Here is a 13269-nt window from a genome sequence, read left to right as displayed (position 1 = left end):
GCAACTGCAAAATGACAGAAGTGACTTCAGAAATTATTAAATCAAGGAGTTCAAATTTATGCAAAGAAAACCTTAATCATTTTTTTTTCTAGTTGTATCAATCAAGGATTTAAAAAGGGCTTAAGTGACTTCGAAAAAGAAAAAAAAAACCTCAAAAACTGAATTGCAGGTCCCAACCTTTCAATCACCAAAGACTCTTTTTATTAGTTTTTCTTTCCCTTGGACCTCCCATATTTTTTCTATCAAATACACACCTGCTTGCTCTTACTGCAAGCTGACATATAATTTCAGTAAGCTTTCTGGAATAATGTAAGCTATGCGGGGACTGCCATTATTGGTTTGGGGAGGCACGAGGATTCTGAGATGGGAAGCACTGAATAAAGCGCTGCAGCGCGTCCCCCCACCCCCACCTCACCTAACTGTATCTTTAGAAAAAGGCACAACAATGACATCTTTGTGTTTGTGCAGATCATCCAGTATTCTAGTGGTTGGACACGACAGCAAATCTCCGCCTTCACTTTGATCATGAAGAGCAACTATGTGGTCCTTCACTTTACAACCCTGTCATGTAAGAGATACTACATTAGAGAGGTTGGTTTGTAATAGAAATATTCCTTTAAAGATGATTGTATGTTTTTGTTTTTCTTTGCCCAGCCATATTGTCATATTAACCATTTTATAACTTTTTCTCAAGAAAAAAATAAGGCAGTTGATTCCTGTATAATGCAGGGTTAGGGGTGCCGATCCCCTGCATAGTCAAAAATCCACATAACTTTTGGCTCCCCAAAACTTAACTACTAAGAGCCTACTGTTGACTGGAAACCTTACTGATAAACAGCTGATCAACACATATTGTGTGTTATATGTATTATATACTGTATTCTTAAAATAAGGCAACCTAAGGAAAGAAAATCAAAAGGAATAAAAAATATTTATGGTACTATACTGTACTTATCAAAAAAAAATCAACGTATAAGTGGATCCATGCTGTTCACCCATGTTGTTCAAGGGTTACCTGTGCTCATACAGAAAAGAGCATGAAATATAAATGTACACCTTAACAAATAGTCAAGAATATTCATGTAACCAACATTCATTCACATTAAGAAACAGAATATTGCTGGGGTGCCTGGGTGGCTCAGTTGGTTGAGCATCTGACTCTTGATTTTGGCTCAGGTCATGATCTCACAGTTCGTGAGTTCAAGTCCCACATGGAAGCCTGCTAGGGATTCTCTCTCTCCCTCCCTCTCTCTCTCTCTCTCTCTCTCTCTCAAAATAAATAAACTTATATATCTATAAGTGTATACACACACACACATATATATTAAAAAAAACTAGAATATTACCAACACTTTTGGAATTCCTATGGGCTCATTCCTGATTGTAACTGCCTCCTTTCTCCCAAAAGATAATCTTTATCCTGACTTTTATGGTACTCACTTCCTTGTTTTTATCCTTTTACCACTAAAGGATGCATCCCTAAACCTAGCTATACTTTTACCTCACTTGTTTTGGTTAACATTATGTCTTTATGAGTCAACCACATTATTGTATGTAACAATAACATTTGTTTTAACGTTTACTATTCCATTGTATACAAATTCACAATTTGCATATCTATTCTACAGTTGATGGATGGGTTGTTTCCAGTTTGGAGCTATTACAAATAAAACTGTTATGAACAATCTTTTACATTTCCTGGTGTAAAAGTGCTCATGTGTACCAAATTATATTACTCTCAGAAGTATATGAGTGTTATTACTCTATATACTAACACTTGGTAAGGCATTTTAATCTTAGTCATTCTGGTGAGCATGTAGTAGTATCTCATTGTGGTTTTAATTTGCATTTCCTCAATTACAAATGAGGTTGAACTCCTTTTCGTGGTTACAAGACAGCTAAATGTCTTTTTTTCCCCAGCAAAATGCCTTCTTGTGTGACATTCCTATTATTGTTTTCTTATTGTGGGGTGCCTGGGTGGCTCAGTCGGTTAAGTGTCCGACTTCAGCTCAGGTCATGATCTCACAGCTTGTGAGTTCGAGCCTCATGTCGGGCTCTGTGCTGACAGCTCAGAGCCTAGAGCCTACTTCTGATTCTGTGTCTCCCTCTCTCTCTGCCCCTCCCCTGCTCACGCTCTGTCTCAAAAATAAATAAACATAAAAAAGTTAAAACACTGTTTTCTTATTGATTTGTATGAGCTAAAAACCTCTTAATATGAATCTTTTATGGATATGTTGCTAATATCTGGTCCTACCTATGACTTTGTCTATTGAAGTTTATTTAATGTAGGTGATGTACTGGAATTTAAAAATCTCTTTCTTGGGACTCCTGGCTGGCTCATTCATTAGAGCATGCAACTCTTGATCTTGGATTTGTGAGTTTGCGCTCCATATTGGGGGGTAGAGTTTACTTAAAAAAACTAAATAATGGATGTGTGGGTGACTCAGTTGGTTGAGCATCCACCTCTTGATTTCAGCTCAGGTCATGATCCCAGGGTCATGGGATCGACCCCTGTTTTGGGCTCCATATGCTGAGCATGGAGCCTGCTTAAGACTTTCTCTCTCTCTGCCCCTCTCCCCTGCTCACTCTAAAATAAAAAATAAGATTTTTTATGGTATTATCTTTTAATAGCTTTATTAGTTCTCCTTTCACATATAGATCTTTTTTTGTGAGTAGTTTGGGATAGATTCCATTTCCATTTTTTTCCCCAAATGGATATACCAATGTTCCAGGACCTCTTACTAAAAAGTCTACCCTTTGCCCACTGCTCTATACTGCCACCTCTGTCATAGTCAAGTATCCAAGTGGCTGTGAGTACTCTCTTCTACTGGTCTGTCTACTCTTTGCCAGTATCACCCTAATGGCTTTGTAATAAATCTTCATGTTGGGCAGAGCAAGCACTTCTACCTTTGGTTCTTTGAGAGTATCTTGGTTATCCTTGGCCCTCTTCATTTCCACAGACATTACAATCAGTTTAGCAAAGTTTCCAATAAAAATCTGTTAGTATTTTTATTGAGATTACATTGATCTAAATAGACCAGTTTGGGGAACATTTACATCTTTACAATACTGAGTTTTCCAATCTATGAATGTGGTATGACAATCCATTTTTTAGTTTCATTTTCTCTCATTAGTGTTCTATGTTTTCTGTATAGAGTTCTTGCACATATTCTATTAGATTTAATCCTAGGTACCTGATTTTTTGAGACTACTGTAAATGGTTTCTTTTTATAAATTTGATCTTCTAACATTGTTTGGTTTATAGCAATAAAATTGGTTTTTGTAAATGATGTTTAACAGATCAATCTTAAATTCCTATTAATTCTAATAATTTATCTGAAGATTCTTCAGGATTTTCTATGTTCACAATGTGATCTGCAAATTATGACAGTTCCTTTTTGATCCTTACACTTTTTATTTTTTCTTGCATTACTATACTGTCTAGGACCTCCAGTTCAATTTGAATAGAACTGTTGTAACAATGCACACCCTTATCTTACTCCTAATTTCAAAGGAAAACTTTCCTACATTTCACTATTAAGTGTGACATTTAAGTTGTGTATTACCTATTCTTTATTGGATTGTGTTATTTCCCTTTTATTTCTAAATTTGCTAAGATTTTTTTTTAAAATCATTCCTCTCATTCCCTTTATATACATTAATTTGGAAGTTATACATTCTTTTATCCTTTTAGTGGTTATCCTAGAACTTATAACACGTATCCTTGACTTATCAAAGTCTAATTTGTTAATATCTCCTGGTTTTTTTTTTAATTTTTATTTTAATGTTTATTATTTTTGAGAGACAAAGAGACAGAGCATGAGCAGAGGAGGGGCAGAGAAAGAGACAGAATCTGAAGCAGGCTCCAGGCTCTGAGCTGTCAGCACAGAGCCTGACACGGGGCTCGAACTAACAAGCTATGAGATCATGACCTGAGTCGAAGTCGGATGCTCAACTGACTAAGCCACCCAGGCACTCCATTAATACCTCTTCTCTTAAACAATGCAAGACCTTTTAAACTGTCAGACCTCCACTTTAACATCCTTCTAATCTACAGGCTATTGTTGTGGGTTTTAAAATTATACATTAAAATCTAGAGTATGTGTCAATTATTTAAAATTTTCTATTTTACTTATATAATCCTATATTTATTACAAACATACACACACACACATAAAGTGTTACCATCATTGCTTAATATAGTGAATGTTCATTTAGATTTACCAATATACCAATTTTTTTCTTTGGTCTTCATTTCTTCCTGTATCTTGAGAACATCATTAGTATCTCCTTTAAAGCAATTCGTTGGTTGAAAATTCCTTCAATTTTTCTTTGCCTAAAAATGTTTTTATTTTGTCTTCACTCTCGAAGGATATTTAAGGAAGGCACAGATTTCTAGAATGTTAACTTTTCTTTTGGTACACCAAAGACTGAAGGAACTATACTCTGGCTTCCACTGACGCCATTTTGAGATGTGAACTCTCATTATTGATGTTTTGAAGGGATTCTACTTTTTCCATCTGGCTGCTTTTAAATGTTTTCTTTTGTTGTCTGCAGTTTCACTCTGATATGTGCAGGTATGGATTTCCTACTATTTTTACTGGAAGTCACTGGAATTTTTTTTTTTTTTTAATTCCAGTTAGTTAACACACAGTGTTATATTAGTTTTAAGTGTACAATATAGTGCTTCAACAATTCCATTAAAGGGAATCACCGGAATTCTTTTCATTTTTTAATTTATTTTACTTTTTAAATTTATTTTTTAAAGAGAGAGAGCAGGGGAGAAGGGCAGAGGGAGAGAGAGAGAGAATCTTAAGCACACTCCATGCTCAATGTGAAGCCCAATGTGGGGTTCAATCCCACAACCCTGGGATCATGACCTGAACCAAAATCAAGAGTCCAACACTCAACCAACTGAGCCACCCAGGCACCCCTGGAATTCTTGAATCTATAAATTAAAATCTTTCAATAATTCTGAAGTATCTCAGCCGTTATCTCTTCAAATTTTGCCTCTAATACATTCTCTTTTTATTTCTACTGGGAACCCCATTAAGAAATTAGTGCTTCTTACATAAAAAGATAAATAGTGTAGAATACTACTATATGAGGTACTTAGAGAATTCAAATTTGTAGAGACAAAAAACAGAATGGGAGTTGCCAGGCACTGAGGGGAGGGGGAATGGAGAATGTTGATTGGCTATAGAATGTCAGTTTTTGCAAGACGAAAGAGTTCTGGAGACTGGTTGTACAACAGTGTGAATATACTTAATACTACTGGGCCGTACACTTGAAAAACAGTTTAGATGGAAATTTTTGTTTATTTTACCACAATTTAAAAAATGACATGCACTCTCTAGGTTTCTTACTTTTAGATTTCTCATCATTTTGTCTCTCTGTGCTTCATTCTGGATAGTTTCTTCTGACTTTTATCTTCCAGTTGTATCTAATCTCCTGTTAAATTTAAATTTGCCACTGAGCTTAAATTTGCTAATAACGCAAATTCCTTGGCAGTAAATCTAACCATACCCATCCGGCAAAACCCCAATTCTGGATGAACTCAACTACCCATTTTCTCCATGTTTGCACTCAACCAGCTTAGGGGTGCTAGAGAGAGTGACATAAAAGACATGTTGGGTTTCATTGTAAATTTATGATTACCAATCTCCCATGGGCTCTCAAACTGCTTACTAACCTACAACCTTTCTCTGGAAAATTCACTCTCATGTTTTCCAAAAAGACTACTTCAAACCTTCCCTTTTCCCTTATTATTAGCAGATGGCTTTACCCCCTACTATATAGAGAACAGGAAAGGCATTAGATTGGAAAAATTTATCTAAATGACAAAAACACAATTTTACTAATATCTGCAACCATTCTACTCTTCTCTACTGTTACAACAGAGGAACTGCCCTTCCTCCTGTCTAAATTGAGATTGCCACATGTGCTTATGATCCCACCCTACCCTGTGTCCTCATGGCCTTATACTTATCAACCTCTCTTCCTCAACTGGATCCTTCCCACTGCCTTTTAAAAAGGTGTCTCCTGGGGCACCTGGGTGGCTCAGTCGGTTAAGCGTCCGACTTCAGCTCAAGTCACGATCTCACGGTCCGTGAGTTCAAGCCCCGCATCGGGCTCTGGGCTGATGGCTCAGAGCCTGGAGCCTGCTTCAGATTCTGTGTCTCCCTCTCTCTCTCTGCCCCTCCCCCATTCATGCTCTGTCTCTCTCTCTCTCTCTCTCTCTCTCAGAAATAAATAAATGTTTAAAAAAATAAATAAATAAAAATAAAAAAATAAAAAGGTCTCTCCTATCAAAACAAAATAAAGCAGAAACAATAAACAAATATCTATAACATAATACTGACTTACTTTCTACCTTTTTCAAATTTCCCAAAAGAGTTGCTATTCACATTGTGCACATTTGTTCTTCTTCCACTCACTCACTCTGCAACCCTTACCAATCTGGCTTTGGGATCTAGCACTTTGACAAAATAGATTGTCACACTTATGAATTCCAGGTTACCAAAGCCAAAGGACACATATCTTTCATCATTCTATCAGTATTTGGCAGTATTTGGCATCATGGTCCACTTTTTCTTTCTTTAAATACTACTCCCTTGACTTTCACGACAACATCCTTGGTTTTCCTCCTATTATTCCAGCTGCTCCTGATCACTTTCGTTTGCAGGCTCACACTTCTCTATCCAGACATTAAACTCTGGGAGTTTCTCTGGGCTCTGCCTTAGGCTATCTGCTCTTCTTATGCTTACCCATACCTGCTGGTTTCAATTCTTACTTATTTGCAAAGAGACTTAAAATTATCACCTCCAGGTAGCCAATTCTCTGAGCCCTAAGACCCATGCATCTAACACTCTTTGTTAGACACCTCAATCTCAGACTGTCCAAAGCAGAACTCATGAGCTTCTCTCCAAACCAGATTCCCTTCTTGTTTCCTCATCAGTAGACAGCACTACCACCACCCAGGAGCACAAGCAAGAAACTGAGTTATCCTCAACTCCTTCTTCCTCTGTGGTATAATCCACCAGGCCATTTCAGTTTTACTTCCTAAATACTGAATTCATCTCTACGACCCTAGGCCAAACTATCATCTCTCTCTAAGACTACCACGGTAACTTCCTCTTGTACCTGACTGCACTTACTATTCCCAAGCCACTCTCCATCCACACTGTAAGTGATTTTCAAAATACAAAATAAAGAAAAAACTATAACATGGCCTACAAGGTCCTGGCCCTGCAGGGCCTATTTACCCTGCCAACTTTTTCTCAAACTATATGTTTTCTACAAAAGGCAGTTTCTTTCAGTCTCTCTCATTCACTGTGTTCTTTTGGCTTTGGTATTCAGATTAGAATGCTCTTTCTTTTCCTCTTTGCCTCATATACTCCTATCCATTCTTCAGATCTCAACTGAATGCCAACTCCTTGACTTGAATGCCCACATCAGACCAGATATTATATTTTATTATATATATATATATATATATATATATATATATATATATATATACTCATATATATATATATGAGCCTGGGTGGCTCAGACGGTTAAGCATCTGACTTCAGCTCAGGTCACAATCTCGCGGTCCGTGAGTTTGAGCCCCGCGTCGGGCTCTGGGCTGATGGCTCAGAGCCTGGAGCCTGCTTCCGATTCTGTGTCTCCCTCTTTCTCTGCCCCTCCCCCGTTCATGCTGTGTCTCTCTCTGTCTCAAAAATAAATAAATGTTAAAAAAAAATAAAAAAAAAAATAACTGCTGTATGGATGAGGAAGAGAAGGAGGAGGAAGAACTTTAGATTCTTTCCCCCCCATTTATGAAATCTAATTATATAACCTTTTCAAAAGTGTTACGGATCAAGGACTCTAACCTACAGCAACACTCACATATTGTACCAAGATATATGTGCAAGGATGTTCATTACAACACTGTAATACCATAAATCTGGAAATAATCTAAATGTTGATCGACAGGAGGATGGTTAAATAAATTGTGATATATGCACGGCTTAGGATATTAAACTGCAGTAAAAGAAAATGAAAGATAACCTAAGTATACTGTTGATCTAAAAGGGTAGAATAGTATGAATAGTATGATCAGATTTCCAATACCAAAACATTGCATATAATTTGTGTCTGAAATGTGTAAAAGGTCTGAAAGGAAACTGTTAACTGGTTACCTCTAAGACAAGATGCAGAACAAGGGAGTGGTGTAAAGAGGGTCTCCTACTTTTTTTTTTTTTTTAATTTTTTTTTTTCAACGTTTATTTTTGGGACAGAGAGAGACAGAGCATGAATGGGGGAGGGGGCAGAGAGAGGGAGACACAGAATCGGAAACAGGCTCCAGGCTCTGAGCCATCAGCCCAGAGCCTGACGCGGGGCTCGAACTCACGGACCGTGAGATCGTGACCTGGCTGAAGTCGGACGCTTAACCGACTGCGCCACCCAGGCGCCCCTCTCCTACTTTTTACTATACTTATTTTTTGTATTCTTTAAAGTCTTTCTTACAGGAATGTATCACCTTTATACTTTGTACTTTATACTACACTTTTGGGTCATAATCTCAGTTCATGGGTTCAAGCCCTGTATCAGGCTCTGGGCTGATAGCGCAGAGCCTGCTTGGGATTCTCTCTCCCTCTTTCCCTGCTCCTCCCACGCACTCTCTCCATCCCTCTCTCTCAAAATAAATAAATAAACTTAAAAATTAAAATAAATAAATAAATAGATAAAATCTATAAAACTCCAAAACAACAAAAAACAAAATTTACCTTTGTTAGCTGAGTGGGATCAAACCGAAGAACCTTTTGGTTACAACAGGGATAGATACCAGTGCCAACAGTACTCAGTGAACTTGCTGCAGTCGGATAAACCACTGTTTCTGAGTGATACTGACAATGTGAAAATTCTATACAGAGAAAAGCCTGAAAAAAGAAATATATAAAAGCAATGATTATTCCCACAATGAAATTATACATCTCAAAAAATTTATACTTAAGACACATAATGTATATTCCATTTATATAATATGTACAAAAAAACAAATCTTTAGAGATACAAAGTAGATTAGAGGTTGCCTAGGGTTGGAGACAGACTGGGAAATGGTAGCAAATGGACACAAGGGACCTTTTTGGAATGATGGAAATGTACTAAAATTGGATGGTGGTAATGGTTATACAACTCTGTAAATTTGCTAAAAATCATTGAATTGTACATTTAAAATGAATTAATTTTATGGCAGGTAATTATACTTCAGTAAAGCTATTAAAAAGCAAGAATAAAAATACTTTATTCAAAATTCAGGTGCATTAAGTTGATCTCGATGTACATCTAATTTTATAAATGGCTAATCACATAAAAAGTTTTCCAAGGAAAAAAATGAAATAAAATTTGCCTCACTTGATTATTCCTAGACATATTTTTTAAGATAAATATTTAGCACCAATATTAGTGAAAACTATGGAACAATTCTGAATCACTGGTCAAAAACTGACCAAGGTTTAAATATAAAATTAATAGTTTTCAGATGTGTTTTAAGTTCGTAAAATAATTTAAAGAAAATTTAAAAATTAACAATTTTAAGCACTGATGTTGAACCTAAGAGCAGTAAAAGATAGTCTATGATGAGGGAGCACAGGGCAAGCTGACAGCAAAGTACAGGCTAACAGCACACTCCCTCAAGGTGGGCCATGTATGATATCTCCTGGACACTTCCAAAAACAGGAAAGGAAAAAAAAAAACAACAAAGCCTCTAAATGGTTAAACTAATAAGAGTCTCCATCAGTTCACAAGAAAAAGGCAATCTCCTCAATAGCCTAAAGTCCAGGAACTCCCCTACTGTCTTAATGTTAATGCTTTGCTAGAGGGAAAAACAACCTTAGCTTGACAATAGTTAGGTCTCCAGTAAGTCTTTAGCATACGAAAGTCTCTTTGGAAACTTCTCTTTGACTTTACCTATCCCAAGTCCACGGTATATAACCAGCCATTCTACACTACCCCAATGCAGCTCTTCCTGCCCATGGGTCCTGTCCCTGTGCTTTAATAAAGTCACCTTTTTTGCACCAAAGACATCTTCAAGAATTCTTTCTTGGCCATCAGCTCCAAGCCCCATGATCCCCACCATCACCCCAAAACTTCATCAGTCTATATTCAAAAGTCTTTGCTGTTAGTTCCCATTATGATTTTCAAATGGTTTTTAATTTAAAAATATGGAGTCTGATTAAAGCTATAGGGTGCACATACACAAAATATTTTGCATATGAACTATTTTATGGGTTTATAAACTCTCCGTAATATATATATATATTTTTTAAGTGTTTATTTATTTATTTTGAGAGAGAGAATACCAAGTAGGCTCCATCACAGCCCACAGCCTGACGCAGGGCTTGATCTAAAGACCCTGAGATTGCGACCTGAGCCAAAATCAAGAGTCGGACACTTAACTGACTGAACCACCCAGGCACCCCTAATTGAATTTATTGAAGTGTAACATTCATATAGTAAAATTTATCCTTATACAGTAAACTTCATCCTTTTTATGAGGTGTGACAAATGCATTTAGTCACATAACTACCACCACAGTCAAAGCCTAAGCCACTTCCATCAGCCTAGAAACTCCCCTAGGCCCCTTTTGAGTTCCTTCTTCCACCCTAGCCTCATGCAACACTGATCTGTTTACTGTTTCTATAGTTTTGGCTCTTACGGAATGTCATTTAACTAGAATCATACTGTATTTAGCTTTTTGAGTCTGGCTTCTTTTACTTAGAAAATGGATTTGAAATTTATGCACACTGTTTTATATGTCAGTTTATTCCTTTTTAGTGATGTATAAATGCATCACAGTATGTTTATCCACCCACCCATGAAGGACTTTATAGTGTCCTACTTTGGGTCCATTATGAAAAAAAGCCACCATAATAAACATTTCCATACAGGTTTTCATGTGAACATAGGTTTTTATTTCTCTTGGGTAATTACCTAGAAGTAGGATTGCTGGATTGTGTGGCTAATGTAAGTTTAACGTTTACATGCCTAACAGTTTCCCAAAGTCCTTGAGTCATTTTGCATTCCTACCACCTATGTATGAGAGTTCTAGTTGCTCCACACCCTCACCAGCACTATTTACTGTCAGGCTGGTATATGTAGTAGTCTTCCCTACAATGGAGTACTATCAAAGTACCAGTGCTGGTGGCTATCAAAGGCTATCAGGCTTCTAAAATCTAACTTATTTAGCATTTAGAACACAGAAAATGTGAGGGATTTTTTTCACTTTTTTATAGCATATTGAAGAGTGAGTTATAATATTTAATATTTATTATGGAGGCGCCTGGTTGGCTCAGTTGGTTAAGCATCCAACTCTTGATTTTGGCTCAGGTCATGATATTGAGGTTGATCCCTATTCAGGATTCTCTCTTCCTCTTCCTCTGCCCCTCCCCCTTTTCTCATGCTCTTAAAAAAATCCAATTAAAAAATTGTGGGGACTAGAGTTCACTGGAAACTCACTCTGATGGTTCTGATAAGCTGCTCTTCTTTCTATCTACCAAAAATCATTACTCAAGTGAGAGAGGAAAATTAGTGAGGAAAGGAGATATTAGGGATTTATAAAAAATTTTATGTAGAACACTCTAGATTTATACCTAACACTAATTAGGAATGACTGTGACCTATTAAAATCTATTTATTTTATAAAATTATTTATTACAGGTACCTTCATATAGTAAGCTTCTTGTGGTTTCATTACAGACTTCATTTATTTTTAAAAAATGAACAAAATCTTTTAACCTTTTTGGGAACACAACTACAATAAGCTACAATAAGAAGAGCACATATCAATAGTACCATATCTACAAAGTGTTTCTGAATTTTTGAAGAAATTAATGGGCTAACAGAGAAAGTCTGGCTTAAAATAACTAAAGGTAGTAAGGACTTTGTTGGTTTTTTTCCCACTGAAAAAACAGATTGGGTCACTTAAAACCTGTTGGTTTTCTAAAAATTAGGCAAGGTGTTGATTGTTTCAGCAATGAAAGTAAAAAGGAAGACAAAGATACACAGTAAGAGAGATGAAACCAGATGGAAGGAATGTTTAATAGTGTTACCGTTTTGCCACTAGTTTCTTTAAAAAGATGTCAGATATTGTCTAAACACATCCAAACATACTAAACATCCTGTATTAAAAGAGCCTACTATGCGGGGTGCCTAGTTGGCTCAGTCAGTAGAGTATGCAATGCCTGATCCTGGGGTTGTGAATTCAAGCCCCATGTTGGATGTAGAGATTACTTACAAACAAAATCTTAAAAAAAAAAAACAAAAACAAAAAAAGGAGAGCCCACTATGAATGTTTACAGAACAAGATATTAAAAAGAAAAAAAAAAAAAAAAAAAAAACCTCACCTGATAACATCTTGAACAAGTTAGCCAGTTGACTGTTCCCCACAAGCGCCAATATACATCTCTCCAAGATTTTAATTCTTCAAAAAGACTATTCAAATACTCATGAACATCCCAAGTCTTATCCCTGGGGAAAAGAGCCTCAATTATTATCTTATTTTACAAGCAAGTAATATAAACAATTTGTTTTCAGTACATGTTTTTAAATTTGTGGCTTATTTCCAGTAACATTCCCCAAATGTTGGTTGTGGGATGGACTATACTGACAGTAGATAAAATTTCATTTGGAGTTTGTTTATTCTCTTTTTCTGTGAACACAAGAAAAAGATATAAAAGACTGAACGCCAAATTATTTTGCTAAACTATACAAATTATTTTGCTAAGCTATGTTAAATGTAGTTTGAGCAGACTAACAGTTGAGACTTAGGCATATGTTGCTAAATAGAACCTTTATTCTAATTGTACATATTATAGAATAAGTTGTTATTAATTATTGGTGATTCTAAACATTTCATTAATAAATTATTTATATTATTTTCAAAAGGAATTCTCCAATAATTCAATAATATAGTAATATATAATCAGGTCTTAGTAACATACATTTTTAAGTTATAAACTTAAAAAATAGTAAAGACTTAAAACCCTATTGGCTATGTCCATATGTAACTCATGTTCCTATTTTTCCCAAATCCCTTAATCTTTTGAACTTTGGCTATTTTTGTCCTTAGTTCAACAAATAACAAGATGTCATGATGTTATTACAAATTACATAGGCACATCTGTTTTAATTAAAGACAACTGAAAAAATATCAACAGCTAACTTGCACGGAAATGCTTTAAATAAATCAAAAATGGATGTTGAAGTCAATATCAATTTTTT

General features: G+C 36.0%; 1 protein-coding gene across 6 annotated transcripts in view; it reads right to left on the bottom strand.

Annotated features, from left to right (window-relative positions):
* SANBR (SANT and BTB domain regulator of CSR) overlaps positions 1-13269 on the bottom strand; it is a 71481-nt gene that overhangs the window by 21647 nt on the left and 36565 nt on the right. For all 6 annotated transcript variants that reach the window (XR_006300980.1, XR_006300981.1, XM_043603454.1 and 3 more), the window contains 3 exons: positions 12393-12516; positions 8775-8927; positions 416-561 (listed from right to left, as the gene is read on the bottom strand). Coding sequence is in view for 4 of the 6 variants with exons in the window: in XM_043603454.1 (XP_043459389.1) it covers positions 416-561; positions 8775-8927; positions 12393-12516 (423 nt within the window). In the remaining 2 variants the exon portion in view is untranslated. The remainder of the gene's footprint in view (positions 1-415; positions 562-8774; positions 8928-12392; positions 12517-13269) is intronic.

This window comes from Prionailurus bengalensis, chromosome A3 (genome assembly GCF_016509475.1).
Source record: "Prionailurus bengalensis isolate Pbe53 chromosome A3, Fcat_Pben_1.1_paternal_pri, whole genome shotgun sequence".
Classification (NCBI taxonomy): Eukaryota; Metazoa; Chordata; class Mammalia; order Carnivora; family Felidae; genus Prionailurus; species Prionailurus bengalensis.
Note: the sequence above shows the minus strand (reverse complement) of the source record. Positions and strands in the feature narration are given on the sequence as shown.